Here is a 26,592-nt window from a genome sequence, read left to right as displayed (position 1 = left end):
TATGGGCAAATAATTTTAAAAATTATAAATAATATAATAAATTGAATTTATTTTAGATATCGATAGACAATTTCTATAATTGATTGAAACCTCATTTATTGCTATTTTCACACAAGATAAATAATCCTTTAAATTATACCAAATACAAGAAAAACCATTTAAATATATAATTTTTTACAAAGACGCCTTCTTTCGGGATTTATCCATCTTTCTTATAAATATAAAGGAAGAGTTTAAATTTTTTATAAAATTGTTTTTAGTTTATATATTAAATAAGATATCGGGAAATTGGAAACAAAATTTTTTTTTATATAAAAGTATAATCGTACGTAATTTTGATATTAAATTTGTTATTTACAATTATGTTGTTTTTAGATATGGTTAATAAAGAAGGCAGATAATGGTAAAAATACGTCATTTTTGCCCATTATTTTTGCCACTTTGAACCCTAATATCTCCAAAAATATAAATGTTTGGAGGCTAACATTTTGGCTATTTCTTAATTACATTAACTTTTTTTTGCTCATTTGAAACATAAGTAACCCATCATAAATTGTTAAATAAGTAACTAAGAGTTAAAATATGAAATAAATTATATTTAAAAAAATAATTACATTAAAGGAAGGACATATGCCCATCTATTACCAACATCTTTGCCACTTACCGTTCAATTTCATTTCCATCCTTAGTGCCTTCCTCCAACTCAGTGTCCGTTAAATATACCACGAATGTAAATAAAAAGGATCATCATGACCCCATCGATTCAATCGATTTTAACACTTCCTATCAATCTGCCTGTCCACCTTTCTCAAAGCCCGAATATTATCATTGCCTCTACGATTTGGTGTTTGAAATAATCAGGTTAGGCGTTGATTTTAACTCTCTAAAGCTCATGATCCGTTCCATGTTTCACGAAATGCTATCCAGCTCCTTAGCATTCTACTCGCATTCTTCACCCAACCTTTCTTCCCCAACTACCTATAAAAATTCCTCTAAGAATATTCGGGATATAAAAAAAAATCGTAATCGAAATGGCTTTAAATGCCTATTGCGTTTGTTCGACAGAACTTTGTTTAATATAGTCGAGTCGCCTGGCATACTTATCAAAATTTCAACTTACGATTGGGATAAGGGGACATGTGATATATCCTATCAGGGAACATTCAATTTCGATATGAGCTTGGTAGAAATGTAAGTCCATCGAAATAAGAATTATTTGCGAATTTTTCTTTCTTTCCAAATTTATAAAGGTAATATTGTCCATTATTTTAAAATGAAATAAAATAAAAAATATAAAAAGTGTAAGATGACTTTTATGAAAAGAGTTTAAATAAATTATTTAAAATTATGCAAACACACCATTTAAATTGTTAAATATAATATTTTTGCTTTGCCTTTTTCTTCTTATGACTTCATTCCTCTTGGTGTGGTCATCTCTTTTTTTAGCAGCATATATCTCTGCTCGCTTCTAACCAGACACTTCATTTTATTAAAAATCGATTTAGCTTAATGTCCTTATCTACTAGAAATGTTCGCATTTTGGTAAAATAAATATAAATGATTTTTCCCCATAAAAATCTACTCTTCAGTGCATCGCTAGTCTACCATTTAAACCTGTAAATGAGAATTTTGATTTAGGCATTCTGAGAGCGCTTTTGCTTTTTCTTAGTGAGTACATTCTCTAATTTATTAATATTTCGTTCGACCATTTTGTATGATTTGCTTTCTCTCTATATTATTACGTTTACATATATTTTATCTTCATTTTAAATGATTATATATTTATGTTCTAAGCAATATTTTTATGATAAATCTTTGAAAAAAAAATATGCCAAATATATTGTATATATTGCTAAGATAATCATCCGTGTGTTTGCTTAATTTTTCTGATTGGAGAGGGTTGATTCACAGTTCCTCCATTCATATATGATATGAATTTGCAATTGAAATGAAATTTTATTTTTATACTTACAGGACCTAGGGCGATTGAGTACTTTAGTAAAAATAATAATTGGCATTAATAAGAAAAATGGGTCATTAAGTTTTAATAATAATAACCATTTTATTTTTTTAAAGAAAGTTAGAATGAAAGAACAAATGTTTCTCATAATATCTTAAAAAACGATTATAGGATTATATGCTTTGCTAGTTCTTGCGTTACAGTGTCTACGAATAAATCAAGAATCAAGGATTTAACGTTTGAATTATGTTCAAAACTAGTCAACACTTTAGCCATATTAAGACACAAAAATTTATCCGAATATTTTGACCAATCTGAGCTGACTTTTCACGATTTAGAATGTAATAATTATGAATGCTAATTATATACTTAATATATCATCATATTTAAAATGTGATTTAAATAAAATATCGTTCAAAATTTTGGGAAAAGTGAAAGTATTATATGTTAAATTTAGTTAAAACAGTTCACTATTCATCGAGAGAAAGATTATATTAATACTTCTTATAAAATTTAGATATGAATAGTTAAAAATTATCACAAGTCATAAAATAAATGAGATACTTAATTTTAGCATCTCATAAAATGATCTTAAACTTTTTTAAAATAGCTCTTCATTCATTTAACGATTTTTAAAAAAAACTCTTAGTTCATGGATAGTCCAAGATATTTAAGACTACGTTAGCCATCTTGAGTCAGATAGTAAGCCATGATATTTCGGTATAAATGGCGCAAGCATTATTTACGGAACCCATACTTTTTGGAAAAGGAATCTCACTCATCTAACTCTTGACCCATCTTTTACCTCTTTAGGATCTAAACTAACTCTATTTAATAATAGATATTCCCACTCTCTAAGGCTTCCAAAATATATAATTTATTTTAATGGATCACTTTATGAAGAAAATGTTACACTTTTTTGAGAATATTGCTATTAGAGATTTCATTAGACAGGCCCGGCCAATGTCTCGGATACACGGGCCATGTTGTATTTTAATTTTTTAAATATACTCGGGCCAGGCCTAAAAAATTTTTTAGAACCAAATATTTTAAATCGCCAATATTAGATATAATTGAAAATAAATATAATATATTTTAAAAATATCCGGGCTGGGCTGGGCCCGAAAATATATAACCTGGGCCGGGCCGAGAAAATTTTTTTGAAAAAAACATCCAGGCTGGGCCAAAAATTTTTTTTATATCCGGGCCGGGTCATGCAAGTAGTACCTCTGCAGGTTTCTGATAATCTATTATCATTTACCTTAAATTACAAATTTTTTCTTTGCAATCAAAAATATGATTAAAAAATTAGCAAAGGATCCAGCCAAATCGCAATCTGAATCGATTCACTCAATCAAAAGCGATTCCAGCAATTCTTATCACACCCTCTCTGACAGCGACTTAGAAAGTTATTATTCTTTTTTGATTATTGAAATTATAAAACTTTCTCCTTTTTGACCTGCTCTCATCTTTTAGGCTCTCCAGATTAGTCATCGGTTTTAAATTTAATTTACTATTCGTTTAATTTGAATTGAAAATATTATTTATGCACGCATACTCATATTAAATTCAAAAATCGCCATTAACTTTGATGATTATTTTCAAAGTATTGCTGACTTTTATATTACCAATAGACAGTAATAGACATAAAGATTGTCCTGACATGTCTTCATCTCAAAATTTAATCGATGATTCATATTACCATAGCGATTCCGACAACGATTTGGAGATCAGAGATATATTTGATTTCGAAATAAGTATCCAGATTATATTTTTTCACGTGAATATTCTTCTATGCCATTGCTTGTTCTTCTTTGATTTGCTAGAAAAGTTAATTTTATTTTGATAATTTTATCTTTTAAAATAAACTTTATAAATGAGAAATGACTTAATTTTATTTATATCAATCTTTTTTTTTAAAAACAAAGAAATTCTTATAATTAATAACTCTTTTTTTCTGTTAAATTATTTCTTTATTTAAGCAAATATAAATAATAACTAAACAAAAAAGTTAACAGTGCCGAAAAGTGCGATATTAAAAAACAAAAATTGGATGCAATTGCGTTTAATTCTAAAAAAGAGGAACTAATTAACGAAGCAAATTGTTCGAATCACGAATCAGATGCTATGTTTTTGGGCAAAAATAATGGGGAGAATAGCGATTCGAGAAGGGATATTATTAAAGTTCAAGATGTACTTGTTAAAATTTTGGAAGAAGTGAAAGATAAATGTCTAAATGAGTGGACTCATGGTCTGAGGAATTCTATTGAAATCGATATTTCTATAATTAACTATTGCTCACTTACCTACAGAGGTAAAATTGGAGAATAAAGTTCCTTTTTCAAAATAATATTATAAAATTAGAATTCTATTTTTTATATAATATTATAGCATTTACCGAGTTTACTTATACGCCTGATATTTTGGAAAGAAGGTATGCCAATCGAAAACCACTCTTCAATTCAGATTTTCTATATTTCGCAATATACCGAATTCTGATTCTTAATTTAAACTTGAAGCGGGCCAAATTTTACCAAGATAATGATATTGACCACAAGTCCATCATCCCTACTTTAGTTTAATTTAAAAAAATTTTTTTTAATTATATATATCGTTTTAAATTTTTAGGATGAATTTATTGGTTATTTTGAGCGCTACATCACTGTTATGGTTTATCCACGAGACTGGCTTGCCAAATTATACAATTTTACCTTGCAACATGATCTGTTAATCAATAACGATAGTAATTCAGCTTTAGTCAATGTTATAATGGGTAAAATAAACTATGTTTTGAATAATTGTTATATGTTTTGATTTTCATGAGTTGAAATTTATTTAAAATGATATGTTATTCATACGCTAGACATGAACGACTTCCAGAATCAAGATTTACATAACCATACTCAGACATTAAGTGAGTATCGTAACCTGCAGCCTTATAATCATAAATCGGATTACGCTAATCGTTTTCAATTTGAAGGTATTATAAATTATAACATTAACTTTCTTTAGAATACTTATCTTGGCACTAGCCAAATTAGCTTGCAAAGGGCTAAGTTTATCTTATTTTTATTGAAATCATGAGCCAGATCGGTTTGGTATCTTCAAATTCTAAGTCTGCACAATTTATTTTTTTGTAGAGGTGTACCGATACCACTTGTTGGAGGTAGATTCGATATTACCGATATTAATTTGATACCGGCCGTACCGATGCGATATCATAGCTGATTTTCTATTCCGTAAACAAGCTAATCATTTTAATTTTTAATGCATACATCTACTCATCTCATTTACTTTTTAATAGTATAACATTATAATTTAACTATACCAGTTTTAGTTTATATTCTGATGCTAAAAGTATATAAATTATTGAAAAATCACTTATTTACATGATAACATTAAACCATTTACATAAGTAATAAACAAATATATTATAAAATTTGAAATATTTTTTTTAAAATTAGACGCTGAAAAATTTTATAATATTGGTCGATAACCGATGTTTTAATAAAAATAAAATATCGACCCGACCTGATAAAAAATATGGGTATATCCCTAAGGTTAAATATGATCTCTTGGCAAATTTTTAATATTCATTTAGGCCATTAATGGAGGCCCTATGGCCATAGGCATATCTGGCGTATTTATATCCTAAACGTCATAATATTAATTCTTTTTAATAAATTTGTAGTGCACACAAATTCAACACGCTACGTTTCAAAACTTAAATAATGTTTTCGTTTAAATTGAGCACATTTACGTTTTGCATTTTAAATAATTTATTAAAAGTCAAAATGGCTTGCGTTTTTTGAAACGTTTTTAAATTTTCAAGTGATAGAATATCTTCTAAAATGTAAGAATAATAATTATTAAATGATACAATAATATTTTTAGCACATGGAATGATGAAATTACTAAAATGTTTTGGTATTGATACCAGTACTTTATATCTAAAGAAGAGATTGTGAAATTTTAAAGACCAATTGTACAAATCAGGTTTTAAAGGAGGAAAACATGAATATAAATACAATATATACAAAAGACTGTTGCAGATAAAGCAACATCATACAATTTAGATGTGTCACCCTCAAACACAATAAAATCTATAGTGCCTAATAATATTAATAGATTATTAAATGTATTGGAAGAAAAGTCGTCTGGGATGCAGTAAAAGCTTATTTTTATCTATAATTTATAAATATTTTATGTAGACTTTTTTTATGAAAAGCCTTGTAGAGGATGTAGAAACTTAAGTTTACACAATCGACTATTGTTTAAAACGGAGATTTTAAAATTTATACATTATCTAAAGACAAATGATACCTTACCATCACCTGCTAATGAATCTGCATTAGATATATTTAATAGCATATTTATTTATTATATATATCATTGATTTTGTATTTTAAATGTGATATTTTTCTTATTATATTTACATGTGATATTTATGTATTTTATATTTACAAGTGATATTATTATATTTTTATATTGACAATAATATTAATTATTGGTTCGGTTTTACAGCTGTATGAATTGAGAATACAAGTTTAATCATGCAAACCTGAAGATGAGATGCAATAAAAATTTCATTGATCCATATTATTGAAAGAAATAACCTAACATTTATGCAACTGCATGACAATATTAATATATAGAATTTTATAGTCTTACAGCTGTATGAATTGAGAACACAATAGAACAACTAGTAGTTTAACCATGCAAACGTGAAGATGAGATGCAATAAAAATGCCATTCTTATTTGATAAATATTATTGAAAGAAATAACCTAACCTTTTACAATATTAATATATAGAATTTTTTATATCATCCTTATATAATCAATATGAAAGAAATAACTTAACATTTATTCAACTACATTACAATATTAATAATTTTTAATGAAACTAACTTAATACATAAATGTCATTTGTGTTGTATGCAGTATTAATGAAAGTATTATAGATTCTTATGCAACAACATATGCTTGCATTCAAAGAAGTTGATGATCAGTTTTTATTTTCTGATGATTTAATAAAAATATTAATAGATGATCATCAGATTGTAATTCCCAATGGTAGATCCGCATATTATGTTGGATAGAATTTTGTTCTTAATGTAGAAACTCTATTTTAATACTTGGGAATGGCCGTTTATGGGCCCATAGTGTGAATGGACAAAGATGCCCCCTTTCTGCCTCAGTCCCCTCTATTCCTCTCCTAACAATCCCCCATAGTTACCTCTTGAATCTTGTAACACAGTCATCTGTTCCATCTAAATCAAATCATGATAATATTGCAACATCAAGCATTCACGAATCTAATATCCCTGATAATAATTTCACCAATTCCTTGGACTGCCCAAACCTCGTTTGTCCAGAATTCCAAGAGGTGCCAGAGAAGTTGTTTCTACCAATTATGCTCAATGCATTGATAGGCTGTTAGAAAATTTCTCCTCTAAGGATGCATGGTCAGCTTTTCTTTTATTTGGCCACAAATCTTTCCAAATTCCCGCTGTGAATGCTAATTCTTTCACTACAAATATTAAACTAGCATCTTCTAATATCAATTATGAAATCTTTGATATCATAACTCACACCTGCAACAAAAATCAGGACGATTTAAATATCAAGGTGAAGCTAATCGATAACAAAATAAACAATTTGGACATAAATGGTGCTCTCAGACTATGTATCTCCTTTGACACACTTGCTCGAGTGGACGCAGTGTCATACCAAAGACTACTAGCAAGCATCACCAGACACTGGGAGCTATAATGATTTATGAAACCAAGAACCACCCTTCTCCGATTTTCACTTCGGAAGAAGTATTTAAATCAGTGAGATCTTTTCAGAAGGACACGGCTCCTGGATTTGAAATCAAACCTTTATTTTTTTCAAGATTTAACTACTCCCATCCTCAAAGCTCTATTGGATAAAATAACTCAATTATGCAACAAGGTCATTAATGGTGAGGTCCCAGATTTCGCAAGGGCCCTCTTTTTGGAGCCAAACTTGTCGCCCTGAGAAAAAAGAATGGTGATATTAGGCCTATTGCCGTTGGTGCTGTATATAGGAGATTATGTTCCAAGCTTATAGCTAGCAGGATTTCTAAACAAGTTTCTAACATACTTCTTCCTCTTCAATTAGGTGTTGGAACGAGCTCAGGGTGTGAAGCGGCTACACATATAACTCGTATTTATGCTCAGAATGCCACAATAGCTCAACACCAAAATCCACTTTAGAAATGCTTACAAGAGCATTCATAGAAAAGTAATAATTTCACAATTCATAAAACATTTCTCAGCTTTTACAAACTATATCCTTTCATCCTATAAAAAAACCTTCCCATTTGGTATTTCACCATTATATCTTAACCTCTTCTGAAGGTAATAAATAGGGTGATCCCCTAGGCTCCATATAATTTTTTCTAGGTATCCATGATTTGATCACTAAAATAAAAAATGACTGCTCGCTACCTTTACATTTATGGTACATTGATGATGGGGTCGGCGATTCTGCTGAGGTGGAAAAGGCTATTAATATTATTAAGGCTTCCACTGATAGTCTCGGACTTGTGATCAACCAAACCAAAACCGAATATTGTGAAATCAATACAATTCCATTAAAAATTATCTCATTTGGGCTCTCCCATTGGTGAGGAGTCAGTAAATTCTTTTTTTTAGCGATATGGTCAATATATTTGAAAATTTAAAACTCATTCTTCCCTGTCTCTCGGCTCACAAGGCCTTTTTTTAATTAGGAATTTCTTCAACATCCCTAAAATTCTTTACGCCATACGATCGAGCCCATTTATTTTAGAGAGGTTGCATCTGGAAAGATTCGAAACCAAAATAAGATTAATTATTAGTGACTGCTTAAATATCAAGTTTACGGACATTGCTTGGCATTAAGCCTCGCTTCCTTCCAAACATGGCGGACTTGGTATAAGGTCCCCACTGTCGATCTCAATATGTGCGTTCATTGCTAGCCACCATTAGGCACATAGACTAATCGACCAACATTTGTCAGTCCACGATCCCTTTTTGAATAATGCTAGGACGGAGTGGGCAAAATTTGTGACAACCACATCAATATTTCCGATCTCTTTAAAACAGAAAGATTGGGTTCTACCACTTGTGAAAAACTCCGTTGATTACCTTATTTCGAGTCTTTCACCTTTGGCTAGATCCACATTCATTGAACTTATCTAGGATCGGGGATATGAATTTTTAGATGTTATTCCATCTAGCAATCTTAAATTTGAATTGGACAATAACGAGCTCAGCTATGCTTTATGTAACAGGCTCGACATTCCTTTTTCATTGCCATATAAATGCAGCAAATGTCATACTGATGATGATAATATGGCGCTTCATCCTTTACATTGCCCACGTAATCCGGTCGGCAAACTCGGCACTCGAGGTGCAATCAAATTATATCTCTTGCACTTAGGTCAGCTGGTTTTCCTACCCCATTGGAGCCTTTTGGTCTCTTTCCCGATGGTAGGCGTCATGATGGAGTTACATGAATTCCATGGTCACAAAGAAAGTTTCTAATATGGGATTTTTCTTGTTTGGACACGAACTCCCCTTCCAATTTTAACAAGGATGCTCTGAACAGATCTCAAAATTTTAAGATCACCAAATACAGCGCTGATTCTTCTAATTACATATTTGTACTAATCATCTGCTCCACTTTAACAACATATGGTGATTTGGCTAAAAAGTTTCTTTTAAGACTAATTATGTTTGTTCGATCTCTCCCGATGATTAGAGGAAGAGGATTTTAAATAATTGTGCTGGGTTTCACTTTTATTTATTTTGTATTTTACATTATTATTTTATTTATGCTCAGTATTGTCTTTTTGTTATTATGAATAATTTTTTTACTAATTCATAGTATAATAACTTTTTATGTTATTGTATTTTTTAATTTACATATATATAGAATTTCTTACAATCAATGAAATTTTTATATATTTGTATAGTATCTATTTTCACATTTACTAAGTTTATTAGTGTCCAAATTAACATTTAATAGAAATCAAGGGATATATCAATTAAATTTTTCTTAACATTCAAATATTTTATTTATATCCTTTAATAACATAAGTGTGTATAAAAATTAAATATGTAAAACAATTTAATATAAAATAATTTCATAAATAAATTTCTTACAATATAAATAAAAAAATTTTAAATTTGTCTCTAAGAATTTTTGATTCCATTGAAGAAGAAATATTTTCTCTGCTAGGCAATAATGGTTATCTGTATAATTTTGATGATTACATAATTTTAAAAATATAAAAAAAATAGGATATTTAAAAATTTTATATTTGAATATTTGTAGTACCTGCATCATCAATGGAAGCTGATTCTTCTTTGTTGATGATTATATTGTGTAAGATACATATTGTTTTTATCACTATTTCTATATAGCTAAGCCAATTTCTATTGTCCTACTCAGAAGCTCAAATTTTTTAACAATTCCCCCAAAACTCCTTTTAATTGTGCAAAGGATAAACCAGTAATTAAATACCTTTTATATAAATTATTACTAATGAATTACATTTATTTTCCCTTAAGGTAACAAACAATCTGTCTTTAGCATCAATTTGCTTGTTACTATTAGTAATTTTTGGATTAATATCATCATATATTAGTCAGAGAATATATGAAAGGTTGATCTTCTCATTCTTATATAATTATAAAATTGGGAATTTATTAAATCCTCTTTTATATTAATATATTCAGAAAAAAATTTCTTTTAACATATATTTGAGATGTCTTGCACCTCTTCCTTCTTTTATTTCTTGTAAATATAAGGCAAGCATTTTTTTTGTTTTAAATTTAGACGCTTCATATTGAAAAAATAAAACTTAACGCTTCAATTTAAACACAACTGTGTTTACGTTTTTTTAATATGCGTTTTGAAACGCTGCGTTGAAACGTTCAATTTGTGCGCACTATTATTCATATCCAAATACAAATTAAAGTTTTATAAACTATTATAATATTGATTAGGTCAAACTTTTGTTAAACATTTACTGAAAACCAAATGTCAAAATATATTATCGTTCGATATCCAAAACGAATCTCTTAAAGTTCTATGGCCACCCGACTCATCCGAATCACATACGTTATTAAACCTCATAATGGGAATTTTAGATATTAAACCATTGTTTACATGCTTAGTGGCCCGTAATCCCTTCAAAAATGGTTACGTATGCGTTAATATACCATTTGTCATTCGAATCGTGGAGACTTTGCAAATTTTATCCGAAATTTCATTAGAAATCGGTACATATATATATTTTATTTATTTTCGAACTTTTAAAACTTATATTTTAGATAATTATGAATGTAGCCTTAAGATAACGATTATGTTAGCTGAATACATGCAACCCTTTCCCGATTACTTATTGTCTTTGGGTTTACCCCATTCTAACGAGGGTATTTCTGATTCTTTTAACCTATCAAATGTTCCCTTATATCTTTACATCCTATATATTATCACAAACGGTTATTACATCGAAAGAGCCACCCGATTTCCCTCGTTATGGATACCAATTTTGAAGTATGTATATAATTATCAAAACAGTTAATTTCAAATTTATTTAAATCTACTGCTTATTTGTGTATGATTTGTTATTAAAAAGATATATAATATAATATTTTTAAATCAAAAATAACAATGATTAAGATGTTGTGGAATAATTGTCAAACTTCACGCTTTCTTCACATTGCCTAACAATTGTTTACCGCCATTTTTGAGAGACATTCGTAACACATTGCTCACTTCTAGAAGTTTTCATCGCAAGTTATTAGACCCCTATTTATATGTTGTATAAATACATCTTGTTACCTTTGTAGGCTCTGAATCCCAATATGGAATTAATTAACTATAGTATAATATTGTTAAAATAGGTTACATTTTTGCAAAAAAATAACTATAAATAGTTACATTTGAAAATTATAACTGGTAACTGCAATTATTTATATTTTTTGGAATGTAACTGCTAAAAATAACTGGTTACTTTTAAAATATTTTTATGTATCTTAATAAATATATTTTTATATAAAATAAAAATATAATAAATTACTTGTATTGTATATACCTTAATATAAAAGCATGGTAATAATTTATTCCAAACAATTATAAGTAATTTATTTATAAAAAGTAAGTAGACATTTAGTTGATTTTACTCTATTATATAGAATTAGTTATAAAATACTAGGTAAAATTCCACTTTTACAGACATATTTGACAGTTAGAGAATATATTACAGTTAATAATTTAACATATTTTACTAATCAATGCTCTTGATATTAAATATAGCAACAATTTGCATTCAATTATTTGACGCCATCTATTTATTTTAAGTAAAAATGATATTTTAATTTAATCTTCATATTATTCATCCCACAATGTTTCAAAAGATATTTTCTGATGTCCTTATCAATATTTTATAGTTTTCTGTAAAATATATTATTCGCTATATTGGTAAAAATTACTTGATTGTCATTTGATAATTAGATATACTGTAAATCTACGACATATAATATTCCACTGTTTCTATTGTGCTTTAATATTTTTTTAATTTATGATATGATTTTATCAATAGTTTTAAAATTATATTTTACTTTTATTAAGATTAATAAATTAAAATTACTCACTTTATAAAAAATTATATTTGATATATTATATTATTTAGTAATTTTATGGATCTATTATTACATTTCACTTCTGTCTTAAGACTTTGGCTTATATTCCATTTATTAAAAAACATTTTTGGTTCATTTTATATATTTATAAATTTATTTTCTCAAAAATCTATAAATTATGATGAATAGTTTTATTAAAAAATATCAACTTTTACATTCTTTCTTTTAAATTATTATTTAAGATATATGCATACATATTTGAGGGTCAGGGAGTGGGGGGAGGACTAAGGGTAATATTTTTTATTAGCTAAAAATGATATTTACAAAAAGTGATAAATTTCTGAAGGGGGGGAATTTCCCCTTGCCCCCCCCTAGCTACGCCTATGAAGGAATCCGACAGATACAGAATTCTAACTGATTGGTCATTTGATGAAGATGGCATTCAAATAATTCAGAATGATGAAATAGAAATAGTACAGTCCCTTCCTTCAAGTAACGTCAAAACAACGAACTTAAATGTAAAAATATATCTTGGCAAAAAAAATATTTGATTTTATTATATAAATAATAACTCCTATATTCGTGTAACTGGGCATTTGATTGATGACTAAATTGGCAAGACATTCAGCCATTCTAGTCTAAAGACTTCAGGGTAGGTATATATATGATGTACTCAACATATCTTAACTACTATTTGTAAGGACCAAAATAAAAATGTCTGCAAAATAACAGATCTCGCAACAAATTCTTCTGTATGTCTATCCTAAATACCTATATATTTTTTTTCTTATAGTGATTAGCTCATTACATTCGGTAATGGGGGAAGACATTGAGATATTGAATATATATCAATAGAAGATGTAATGTATTCTTCTGGTTAACGTTATGATTTAAACAACTTTGACTAACATCCCAGGCATCAAAGATAATTTTATCATAGATTAAGCTTAGTGGCAACACAAAATGTCAACAAGATCCTTGTAGAGAATGATGATTATAAGAAAGTATATAACATTACTATTCAAAATGCCAACGTTAAATTTAACAAATAAATCCGAACTATCTGAAATAATTAAGAGATTAAATTGTTAATTACTATATCCCATTACAACAAGATGGAGTTCTTTTTATAATTCTGTATAAATTATTTTTAAATAAAATGCTTATAGAATTTGATTTATTGCATGATGAATTTAAGTTGGGTAGATTCACAACACATGATCGTGATTTTATAAAAGATGATTGTGTGTTAATTTAAATGAATTTTCTAAAAAATTATAATTTAATTCTTAAATTATACAACAAGCTATTGATATACTTGAAGTTAAAAATTACACACATATATTTGGGTTATTATACCACATCAATAACACCGATTAGATCCCTGGAAGATAAGGATTAATATACGGTTGACCTTTAAAAGATTCTGTATATGCTAAAATTATAAAAGGGCAGTTTTAAGAGTTAACATTAATTTTAATGCTTTATTTAATTGAAACATACATTTATATAGGGAACAAAATTTTGAAACTATCACATCCATCTCACTTATATTATTTGAGTGTCATTTCGTTTACCCTGGTTCCGGTTGCTGGGTGTCTTGTCGTCCTATAATTTTCCAGAAACTGGTATCCTATTTTGGTGTCATTATATCTTATCGTTTCCTTGACTGTACGTACATACCTTTCTACCTGACCGCTAGAAACTGGGTAATAATGCGACATAAACATTTGCATTATTCTCCTTCACCCACTGAATGTGTCTGATTCGTTGGACCGAAATTGAGCCATGTTGTCTGAAACCAAGATTTCCGAATTTTAAACCTATTGAATACTTTTGTTAGTTTTTCTACTATATTCTATTCATCCTTTCTTTGACCCACTTTGATTGACTTGACTCTCGACTACTGTCAAATAATACCTGTTCTGTAGGACCCATTATACCCTTGTGTAGTTTGTTCCACGGTTCATCTTTTGGTTCCCAACTGTTAAATGCTGCTGCATTTTTATTACATTCGGCGCATTGCTCAGGCTTTTTATTTCCGACCACTACACATAGTCGTTAGCCAGTTCAATCATTCATTTTATCCTGGGTCCCTTATGTAGTTAATGGATTATCGTGTACCGTAATTGTTAAATACTCAAATTCCTGCAGTATGGTTTTAATTCGTCATGCACACTATCATCTTTCCTCCCTCTTTACAAACACTTTTAATACAATTATTTCCTATTTGATATTAATTATATTGAATGGCGGCGACTTTATAGCTATAATTTCCTCTTCGACAAAATTAACTATTTATAGTGGCTTTCTTGATAGGATGTCAGCTATATTTTCTTTCCCTCTTTGTTAAACTATTTGATACTCGTATACGAATCCTTACATTACCCACCTACATAACCTTGGTGAACCTTGTTTTCGCCTTTTGTTGTGTTGCTTCTGGACCAATGATTGGTATTTGTCGTTATTATAAACTTTCTTCCATTCAAATATTTATCAAACTTTTTAATACTAAATATAAACGTCAATGCTTCCCTTTTAATGGTCGAATAATTTTTTCCTATGTGATATTTTATTTCAGTGTATATATATTTTATTTTCCCTTATGGTTTTCGGTGTAATTATTTTTTACATAAATAAATTCTATATTTTCTTTTAAATGCTTTCGATTAAAATTTGTAATTAGTAAAATTTCTTGTAAATGATTTACAAAGTAACTTATAATGTAAATGGTTACATTTTTAAATTTAGCGGTAATTATACCTAGGATTGTAATAGTAACTGTTATACCTTTTTAAGAATGTAACTGGTTATGTTTTGAAAGTAACGTTATATAACATTAATAATATACTAATAAATATAAAAAAATAAAATGTTGCAAATAATAAGATTTCTGGTACTTTTAAAATAATTTGGTATAAACGATACGCATGAAATTTATTTATTTTAGCATAGTCAAGATGAGATAAAAAGAAAATTTCATTACTAGTTTAAAATGGATGATTTATTTGAGTATAGATAATTGAAATTTTATTTTCAACTTTGTTTATAAATTTAGTGATATATCAGGCATTACTACAGAATCAACAAGTTTAACTGTTTTCGATCATCTTCCTATCAATGACTCACTACGCTATTCAAGCTTTTTAAACAGAGCCCAGCTTATACAAATGGAACATGAAAACTACGATAATGACGCGAAAGTTAATGCGGATCTTCATGAAATAATTGGATTTGATCTCGCTGCAACATCCTTAGTAATCAATGACTTAAAGGACAAATGTGATAAGTAAATGTGGCATAGTATATTTTGGACTTAATATTTTATTGTAATATCATGTGAATCTTTATAAGCAGTTTGAATTAAAGATAATTTTAAATTTTAGTTTTTTGAATTATTCGCACAGTTTTATATGATTTTACAACTTTTTAACCAATTTTGAATAGATAAATATTTGCGCTGTTTTATAATATTGAATAAATCACAGGACAGGAATAGGATTCAAACTTTTATTTAAAAAAATACCTATAGAAGATAATCATACAGAAGTTAGCATCATATCTTCCTGAGTAAGAAAAAAAGTTGAGACTATCAAAACTATCAAGCCCAAGTCTTCTCCCTGATTTCCAGGTTTACCCAGGTAAGCCAGTTTCCCCTCTGATTTTCCTTCTCCATTTTTGACGGTCCTGAGTATTGTTAAAAAGCCCGTTTGGTTCGATTTTTAAAAATGATCAGATTAAGATTTTAGCCAAAAGTAAGCCTCGAGATTTGGCAAATAGATGTCAAAACTTTTATTCCATCTATAAGAAATCGACCCAAATTGAGCTTTTTAACAACACTAGTTCTAAACATCACTATTTGTAAGATTCATTTTTCTTATACCCGCCGCTATCATCTTTATCTAAGTCATCTTAGGGAGGTCTTGATTCTCTTTCCATCGAGGTGTTCACATTCCCAAAATATCAGTCTATTTTTTCTCATTAACACCCCCATCACTTCTATTCCCATCCTTCCTCCTAATTCCTTGCTAGCTTTTTTTAGGTACCACACACAACCATCTAATCATCTTCATCTCCGTTCTTTCCAATTTAGCTTCGTGAGCCCTATCATTGCTCATGTTTCACCGCCTTAAATTTTATAACCCTCACACAGCTTACGTTAGCTTTTCTTTTAATTTTAGGGAAACCTTTTTATTGTTAATATGGTGGAAAAGATTAGAAAACGTTATACAAAAATTTCTTTATTTTAGATTTATATTATAAAATTGGAAAACTAAAAATAATTAAAAATAACTGAAAAACTAAATATTGTTAAAAGATATGATAATTATTTTAATAGAAATATAAATTGCAATAGATATAATGATAATTGTAATTGTAGAGACTATAGCAATTATAACACTAACAACTTTAGAGGTCATAACTATAAATCCCATGATAAGGAAAACACTCGTAATAAAAATTTCTACTCTAAAAATAAAACTATAATTTTAAGTCTATATCAAAATGTAATTGAAACATATAAATTAAAAGATATAAATCATATGATTGAATTTAAAGAAATATTTATAATTAAAGAAGTTAACGATACAAATATTAAAGAAAATTATAAAATTAAAAAAACTCTTATAAATAATACTAAATGTGACAAAAAAATTGAAACTTAAAACTTTGAAGACAAATAAAAGTATCATAAAGAGAAGTCATGTAAAAACTAAACGTCTTCATTTTAAAAAAATACTTAAAGATGTGACGAGGAGATCATTTTCTAAATATTTGAGGCTTAAGAAATTATTTTTTACTAAAAGCAATCTTATGAAGAATTATTATTTTTAAACACTTTTTAAATTAAAAAACAAGGGTGTTAAATTCAAAATTTAACCCTTATGGATTGAAAATATTAATATATAAATAAAAATAAATTAAATACCAAAACACGAAATAAAATAATCGTAACATATTAAATAGGTTATGTTCAAATAATAGCAATTTAAGTTAAACGAATTTAAATACATATAAAAAAATAAATCTCAATTAACATTCCCCTTCTTCTGAAAAGCCTTCTCATAATCCATCTGAGCTGTCATAGAAAATTTGTCGTTCAAATGGTTGTTCATTTTGATTGTTCAAGTCATTGTAATCGTTGACTTGATTCTAACACGTTGGTTAGTTAATATCGTTTCGAGTACGTAGGCTTGTCGTTAATCTCCGTCGTTATCATTATCAATTTTACAAAATTGTTATTATCACCAGTTGAAAAATTATCATTATTAAATAGGATGTTGGAATGTGTGAATAATTAGAGAATTGATCAAATTTGGACGTTAGAATAATAAAAAGATGATAAATCAACAAGATTGTTATATAATATTTTTAGCGTTTTTTTTATTTTGCGTTTTCCAATTTTTTTTTCTTTCGCGTTTTAGTATTTAATTTATATTTTGGTGTTTTGGTATTTAATTTATTTTTATTTATATATTAATATTTTCAATCCATAAGGTTAAAATATGCAAATAAATATTATGCACATTTCCCTCTAAAAAAATTTTGAATTTAACACCCTTGTTTTTTAATTTAAAAAGTGTTTAAAAATAATAATTCTTCATAAGATTGCTTTTAGTAAAAAATAATTTCTTAAGCCTCAAATATTTAGAAAATGATCTCCTCATCACATCTTTAAATATTTTCTAAAATGAAGACGTTTAGTTTTTACATGACTTTTCTTTATGATACTTTTATTTGTCTTCAAAGTTTTAAGTTTCAATTTTTTTGTCACATTTAGTATTATTTATAAGAGTTTTTTTAATTTTATAATTTTCTTTAATATTTGTATCGTTAACTTCTTTAATTATAAATATTTCTTTAAATTCAATCATATGATTTATATCTTTTAATTTATATGTTTCAATTACATTTTGATATAGACTTAAAATTATAGTTTTATTTTTAGAGTAGAAATTTTTATTACGAGTGTTTTCCTTATCATGGGATTTATAGTTATGACCTCTAAAGTTGTTAGTGTTATAATTGCTATAGTCTCTACAATTACAATTATTATCATATCTTTTAACAAAGTTTTGTCCAAAGTTATTTTTAAAATACTCATTAGGTTTATAATCATTATAATTACTTTTGTTATAATTATGATTTCCATTATTATTATAACCTATATCACTAGTATTATAATTTTTTTAGATCGAATTTTGTCAATATTATTTTTATAAGGATCCTGGAATTAAATTAAAAATGGCCTATCTTATTTTTTGATTATACCTAAGAATTCATCTTTAGGTAATTCAGTTAATTCCCACATTTGGTCATAATTCCAGAAATCAAAAATACGAAAAATATCAATAGGTAGTTCATTAAGAAATTTAACTGTTAATTCATTATTAAGTAAATATTTTTTAAGGTTATCTATGTATTCATATATGTTCATTATGTTGATTTATATTTAAGTTATTTTATACTACAGGTTATGACTCTTGGATTGGAAATTTATAATAACTTTTCACTTTATACGTGGATTTAGAATATTTTGTAAATCATCATTGGTTTCACTATATAGAATTCATAACCTATTGTCCAACTTCCATATTGGTTCTTGTAAGCTGTCATTGTTAAAATTACCACTTTTATAATGATTGTTTTGGTTGTCATAATAATTGTTTCGATCATCGTGAGTTGTTTGTCTTGTTGTATATTTTCCATAGCTATGTTGATTGAAATTACCATAATTTATTTTGTGCCTTTGATGATCATGATAATAAGGTCTGTAATAAGTGTCGAGTTTGCTTTGATTGTTGCATCTATTGAATTTTGTTAACGTGGCGTGAATTTGTAGTTTTGGCTATGAAATCTTTGTGTGTCAAAATATGTTCGTGGAGCCCACTGCTGAACATAGTTGTTATCATATGGTATCAATTGTTTGTCGTCTGACGTTTTCCTGGTATCTGAGATGCGTTTTATCTCGAGTTTATCTTTTAGTTTGTCCTCCGAATCTAAAGTATCTGGTTTAGTGTTAACTTTCTTTTTTTTTTATTGAGAAGCCAGCATTTTATATATATTTCAGAGTTGTTAAAAGATACTTTTTAAATGGATCTAGATACAGATACATAGTCTAAAAAGTTATCAAGATACAGATACAATTTTTAAATGTATCTATATACAGATACATTTTTTATTATGCTCTTATAGGTTTGCATAAACCTAAATTAATATTATATTGTGAAAATTCATGAAATGAGCTAAAAAATTTATTGACGCGATATAACATTTATCAGAATATAACTAAAATAATGATCTTAATATAATATATGAAAATATATGATTAAATAATTATTAGATTTCAGTAATAAAATATTTTCAAAATTTTGATCATTTAGGCATCCTCGTTTATCTGTAAAGACATTTTTAGCAACATTAAATAGTCTTTCCACAGGGGCGCTTGAAGGAATTGTAGTGTTATATTTAATAAATAACAATTTTATATCAGAGTATTCTTTAAAAATGCTAAAATCTCTACATTCATTTTTGAAAAAATTATTTAAAATTTGTTGATTATCAAAATTTAAATCATTATTAGAAATTATAACTGCTGTAGGGTACTGAAAAAAATCTGAAATTAAATTATTTGTTTTTTTTGGCAGGTTATTTGCTTGCAGTCAGTTGATGACTTTGATAATTCACCAGCTAATCTTTGTATCAATTGTTTTCTTTTATTAAGATTTTCTTCCATTTGCAACCATGTCCAATCAAGTTTAAAAAAAGGGTGGAGCATGGTTGCTATAATATTATCATCTTCAAATAAGGTCACAATAAACCTAGAATTATTAAATATTTTTAATTTATTATATTAATTTACCTATCCTTAATCCCTTTAAGTAAGGCATCTAAGAGTGGTAAACAGAATCTCAGGTTCATTTCTTTAAAATTCTTTAATTTGATAATAAGTTGTGAAATAGTTTCACAGTAATAAGCTGTGTGCATATACTTATCTCCCTGCAAAATATCAAGGGAATTAGCTATTGGCTTCATTAGCTAATTTAAAATAATGCTATATATATAAATATTATTTATAACTTACTAAATAATATTCATGAATAAAATCAGATTCACTAGGTAGATTTATTCCATCACATATCTTGTCCACTTTGTCAGATTTAGCTTTTATAATTTCTGACATTAATTGTAAAGCATTATAGGTGGAGTTCCATCTAGTTATATTAGGACATATAAAATAACGACCAATATATTCCTTAATAATCTCAGATGAAATAGGAGACTTATTTTGCCTATTCCATATATTTTGGCATTTATGTAGTGTTGTGCTATATATCTAATGAAGAAAATATTACTTATTTAATTAAAATTAGTTTTACCCTCTGATATTGTTTACACTGCATGGCTCTATTGGCATCCACAGTGGCTATAAGATTCAATGTGTGACTGGCACAACATTGGTGATGAGGTAAACTAAATGATTCTGATAATTCAGAATCCTGTGCAGTATTATAAAGATTTGATATAGAAACTGGCACAACTGCTTCATCTTCCAGATCATCAATTGATTCGCTTGTATTTTTTTCAATTGGCTTGAAAACTCTTTAATAAATTAAGTAATCAATCATATATTATGTTTATATTTATTTATAATAAAATAAACCTAAAACATTTTTTGAAATTTTTGGCATTATCTGTAATGGTCTTTGAAATTTTATTTTGAATGCAATAATCCTTAGCTATATCTTGTAAATTTTTCGCTATTTTATCATTTTACAAGCCAACGCTATATTTTTTCTTTCCAAACTTATTGGATTTATATAGTGAGCGGTTACTCCTTTGTATGAACTAAAAATTAAAATTTCTTAAAATTGCTGAAATAATTTATTCTTAATTAATTATTATACAAATTTAAATGTTAGCTATACCAGCGATAGGCACTCCAACAATCTGCTGTTGTGCATATTAATGATGGTTCTATAAGACTTTTAATTATTTCTTTCTTTTCATTTTCCCATCTTTGGGAAATTCTACCAACAACTGTCTGTCGGCAAATTATATTTTTGTGTGGAGCCAAAGTGTTGATCATTTTTTTAAAAGAAGGATTTTAAACTGAAAATGGCTGCATGCCATCTATAATAAAAGCAATAATTAAATCATCTAAAGTGCCTTGAGTTAAAGTCAAAGGTCTTTTAGCAAAAATATTATTGGAGGATGAGCCTTGTCCAATATTTTCTTTGGTAGTTTTATTTTCCTTCCCCTTTTTTATTTTTGTTAACAAGGTTGGATGTTTTCTCTTAAAATTTAAATTAGAATTTTAAATATATAATATCTATACCCTTATGTGCTTCACGATATTGCACGTTGAAGTCATACTGACGGATATTTTTGTATTTTTAGGTAGACACGGCAAACATTTTACCATCAGAGAATTGTTTTCTTTGTTTTGAGATATTATCTAAAATATGCTCTATAAATTGGCCATGGTAAAGCAATAGAACTTGTTGTTGCTTCCTCTTCTTCATCGATATAGATCTAAATAAATATATAAACTTAAAAATTTAGTTATAAAATAAAATTTACCATTTCCATATTGTAATATTAAAATTTGTATGGTTTATTGATAAACTCGGACATAATATTTAAATTAATGAATATTTATATATATTTTTTATATATAAGTTTTAATATTTTATGTATATATAATTCTTTATTATAGTATTAATAAATATTAATATATATATATATATATTTATTTCATAAGCCAATATGAAATAAAATAAATTTTACAGTCAAATATTTTTATTTATAATAAAAAAAGGGGTATATAAAATGTATCTTAAAAAGTATCTAAAAACAGATGCAGATACCTCTAAAAAAATATTTAGATACAGATACTACATTTTTGTATCTAGATACTTTAACAACTCTGATATATTTAGATAGGATCTGCAGACTATTGAATTTAATTTTTTTATTTCGAAGTTAATTTAAATTTAATATTTTACATCTTTCTTTAAATTTATTATTTGGTTCCTAACTATAAGTAGTGTCGGATCCCACCATTGCCACCATGCTAATATGGTGGAAAAGATTAGTAAACGTTATACAAAAATTTCTTTATTTTAGATTTATATTATAAAATTTGAAAAACTAAATATAATTAAAAATAACTGAAAAACTAAATATAAAATAAGATATATATGTATTATAAAAAAACAATTTAAACGAAAACAAGGTTACAGGCTAAAATAATCATACATATTAAATAGGTTATGTTCAAATAATATCAATTTAAGTTAAACGAATTTAATTACATATAAAAAAATCAATCTCAATTAACAATTATAATAGTCGACATCTTGCATAGCTTCTTCCACGCTTGTCTGACCCTTGAAACAACAGCTGAATTTACACCTCCATTTGCGTTTAGTATGTCATCCAAACAACAAAACATTTCCACTTTTCCCAGGGTTACCCATTACCTATATTTAAATCACCCTACGTTAACATTATTTATACCCTTTTTACGCATATTCTACAACACACTTGCTTAGCACAAGTATGTGTAAATATCATTTTAGAGATGGAAAATATGCTGAACAGGAATGAGAAGAGATGAACGTTATGGGGCTTGCGTCTTATGTTTATAGATTAGAAGAAAGACTTATTACACTAGGTAATAAGAGCCCGAAGATAACAATGTCAAAACAAAGCTATTATCAACATAACCAGCAATAGGATACAATTTAAAATTAAAGCTATAAAATGGGATCTTAAACTTAAACAAACAGATATAAGTAGTCATGAACAATTTTTTAATGGAATTATAAAAAGTAATATATAGCCCATTTAGAATAAGTTTAAATGAGGGTATTCGAAATTTCAGTTATGCCAATATCTGTGAAATCTTGCATTATAGTATTTGATATAAATTTTGATGCTTCACGTATATTTTGTATATTTACCACAAAGTTACTTAAACATGCAAGCCCCAAACAAACCATCAATGCAGAAGTTACTTTATAATTAATATGGCAAGGTTTCTCATTGGAGATTATAAGTAATCAGAGCAGCACGCATTTTCACCATTTTGAAATTATCTGTTTCCAAGCAAAATGGGAAGTATTAGTCTTATATTTAATAGCCTGATTTAGTGTTATATATTCAAAATTATTTGGCTACCATTGAGCTTTAAAAGTTTATTATCAGATAGTATGGCTATTGTTAACAGCTTTACATAAATTATTCGGCAAAAACAAATTGCTATGTTATGTACACGTAAGACAAATATTTTTAAAAAAGGCAATAGCTTTAGTCTCAATACTCACCATGATTATATCAAGAAGCTAAAATTAAAATTATTAAGCTAACTTTTTAATCAAAGCTTAGACAGATGAAACATATTTCTTTTTCCTTAATTATACCAAAACATTTGACTCTTGATCAATGTGCTCAGTCAGATTCCCAGTTGAAGTATATGCCATACCATGCTAAATGTGGTATGATGAATAGATATTCTTGAATTTTACAGCTTGCATATTTAAAAACTAATAAGTTTTTTTTCTATCATCTTTTCAATTTACATAACATAGATTCAAACATTTATCGCTAATTTCTTGTTTGGTATCTTTTCTTTGTTATTAAGGTCAAACGATTTTTAGGACGGGACGTGTTTCAAAGACATTATCAGTACAGAACTCGTCCTAATTTTTTTTTATCCCAAAAATTTTAGAAAATGCAATTTTTTAATTCAAATATACTCTCTTTTTTAAAAATAATATTCATTAAATAAAACATTAAATTATCTTAAGTTCAGGGATCCAAGGCCATGATACTTCAATCATCTAACCTTGGAAGCAATTTTAAAATTGGGCCTTGCAAAAGACCCATTTATGGATACCATCACCTGTTTCTTTTATTTTTATGAGTTTTCATTCTTTCTTCTATTTAAAAATTTTAAGAAAATTTTTATAATTAAACTTTTTATAAACTATTATTTTAAAATATAAAAATATTAATTATCTTTTCCGGCTTTTTTAAAAGCTAGGCGTGTCCCAAAGATGTTATAACAAGAGGGCATCTATTCTCCCGGCTTGAAGGACGTTTTGACATTTTATATTTATTTATACTTATATATATTAAGATAATTAATGTTTTATTATTTTAAAACTGAAAGTAATTTTTTTTAAACTGCGCCAATAATTTATTTTAGAAAATTTTGTAATAAAACAATGCTTAGTTACTTTTTTCCCACAATATTTTATAAATAACTACTAATTATAAATATAAGCTATTAGGAAAACGAATCATATAATAAAATATTTTTTGTATAACGAATAATTTTTATCTCATTTTAAAATATTACCCTAGATTGTTTACCCAATGTTACAGATGCTTAAATCTAGTTTCCTTATGCCACTTTACTCGTTCCTTGACCACTAATAGTTTGAATACACTAAAGATGATCACGCTTGAAGATAGCAAAAACAGTATTGTGAAATCTTTGACTCCCTCCAAAACCAATAAGCAATTTTCCAGCATTAAACGCCAAATCGGATTAAACGAATTAAAATTTACTGTTGACCAAATCAAAGTATGTCTTTACATTTGCATCAACTCCGGACGACCGTTATATCACGTTTTAGATGTTTGGATGGGGATAATCTTTCCTTATTACAGACAGGTTTTACCACTGTTTATCATAAAAAAAATTTATTTGATGAAATAATGTCATGATAATATAAGTTTGCCTAGTTAGGAAAAAGCGCCTAAGAATTATGAAGCCCGAGAAAGTACATCCGTGATATGCAATTCGTATATTTATTAATAATGTGCAACATGTCAAACACCAAATATCATATATATAACATATTCCCATAATTAATTACAAATATGTTTTAACTATTTTAAAATTAATCAAGTGTTTGATCAGATGACGTATGGGTCATTCCATGACAAATCAACCACGATTCGGCCGACCCCCTTCGATTTTTTTAAAATTTGGTAAGCAAAGAAAGGTCGATGTAACTAAGAAATAGCCAAAATTTTAGCCTCCTAACATTTATATTTTTGAAGATATTAGGGTTCAAAGTGTCAAAAATGACGTATTTTTACCATTATCTGCCTTCATTCAATTAAGCATATCTTAAAAACTACATAATTGTAAATAACAAATTTAATATCAAAATTACGTACAAAGATTCTACTTTTAGATAAAAAAAATTTTTTATTTTTTTTCCCAATTTCCGGTCATTTTATTTAATATATAAGGACTAAAAACTATTTTTTGGAAATAATACGACCTTCAATTTTTTTAAAAAATTTAGTAGACATTATTAAACTCTTCCTTTATATTTATAAAAAAAAATTGGTCTGGGACGCGGCCATCTTCATTCTCAAAATCGATAAAAATGTTTAGAAAAGTGTATAAATATTTTCCCGAAAGGGGGCGTCTTTGTATAAAATTATATATTAATCAGTTTTTAATGGTTTTTCTTGGACTATTTGATATAATTTAAAGGATTATTCATCTTGTAAGTGAAAATAACAATAAATGGGGCTTTCATTCAATTATAGAAATTGTCTATCGATAAAAGAAATTCAATTTATTACTTTATTATAAAATTTTTTGCCCATATAACATATACTTAATGAATATTAATAAAATATATTCAACCAAGTTTATAGTTCTTGAATATATGAATCAGAATCTTGTTCATTTCATAGACGCCAAAAATAATATCAAAATTTTCTCTACTCAATTTTTTAAAATAATTTGAAATTTTTAAAATATTACAAATATTAATTTATTATTATTATGAAATTATATACAAAATAAAAGTATTATCATAAAATTACCCAAAACAATATAAATATTGGATCGGATTTTCTAAAATCGGCATAGTCTTTCTAAATTAGAATAACAATAAATAAGTGTTTCAATCAATAAAATAAATAAAAATTTT

The 26,592-nt window shown here is 27.2% G+C and overlaps 1 protein-coding gene across 5 annotated transcripts in view; it reads left to right on the top strand.

Annotated features, from left to right (window-relative positions):
- LOC135927995 (uncharacterized) overlaps window positions 1–26,592 on the top strand; it is a 71,322-nt gene that overhangs the window by 29,557 nt on the left and 15,173 nt on the right. For 4 of the 5 annotated variants that reach the window (XM_065464291.1, XM_065464293.1, XM_065464290.1 and 1 more), the window contains exons 8-20: window positions 622–1,191; window positions 2,132–2,301; window positions 3,273–3,368; window positions 3,595–3,717; window positions 3,972–4,274; window positions 4,325–4,536; window positions 4,589–4,733; window positions 4,824–4,940; window positions 10,982–11,257; window positions 11,309–11,534; window positions 11,661–11,777; window positions 15,681–15,911; window positions 24,998–25,310. In XM_065464291.1, the coding sequence (XP_065320363.1) occupies window positions 622–1,191; window positions 2,132–2,301; window positions 3,273–3,368; window positions 3,595–3,717; window positions 3,972–4,274; window positions 4,325–4,536; window positions 4,589–4,733; window positions 4,824–4,940; window positions 10,982–11,257; window positions 11,309–11,534; window positions 11,661–11,777; window positions 15,681–15,911; window positions 24,998–25,310 (2,899 nt within the window). The remainder of the gene's footprint in view (window positions 1–621; window positions 1,192–2,131; window positions 2,302–3,272; window positions 3,369–3,594; window positions 3,718–3,971; window positions 4,275–4,324; window positions 4,537–4,588; window positions 4,734–4,823; window positions 4,941–10,981; window positions 11,258–11,308; window positions 11,535–11,660; window positions 11,778–15,680; window positions 15,912–24,997; window positions 25,311–26,592) is intronic. The other variant, XM_065464292.1, reaches the window with a different exon arrangement.

Source organism: Gordionus sp. m RMFG-2023, chromosome 4, assembly GCF_954871325.1.
Source record: "Gordionus sp. m RMFG-2023 chromosome 4, tfGorSpeb1-WG-v2, whole genome shotgun sequence".
NCBI lineage: Eukaryota > Metazoa > Nematomorpha > Gordioida > Chordodea > Parachordodidae > Gordionus > Gordionus sp. m RMFG-2023.
This window is presented reverse-complemented; position numbering and strand designations above follow the sequence as displayed.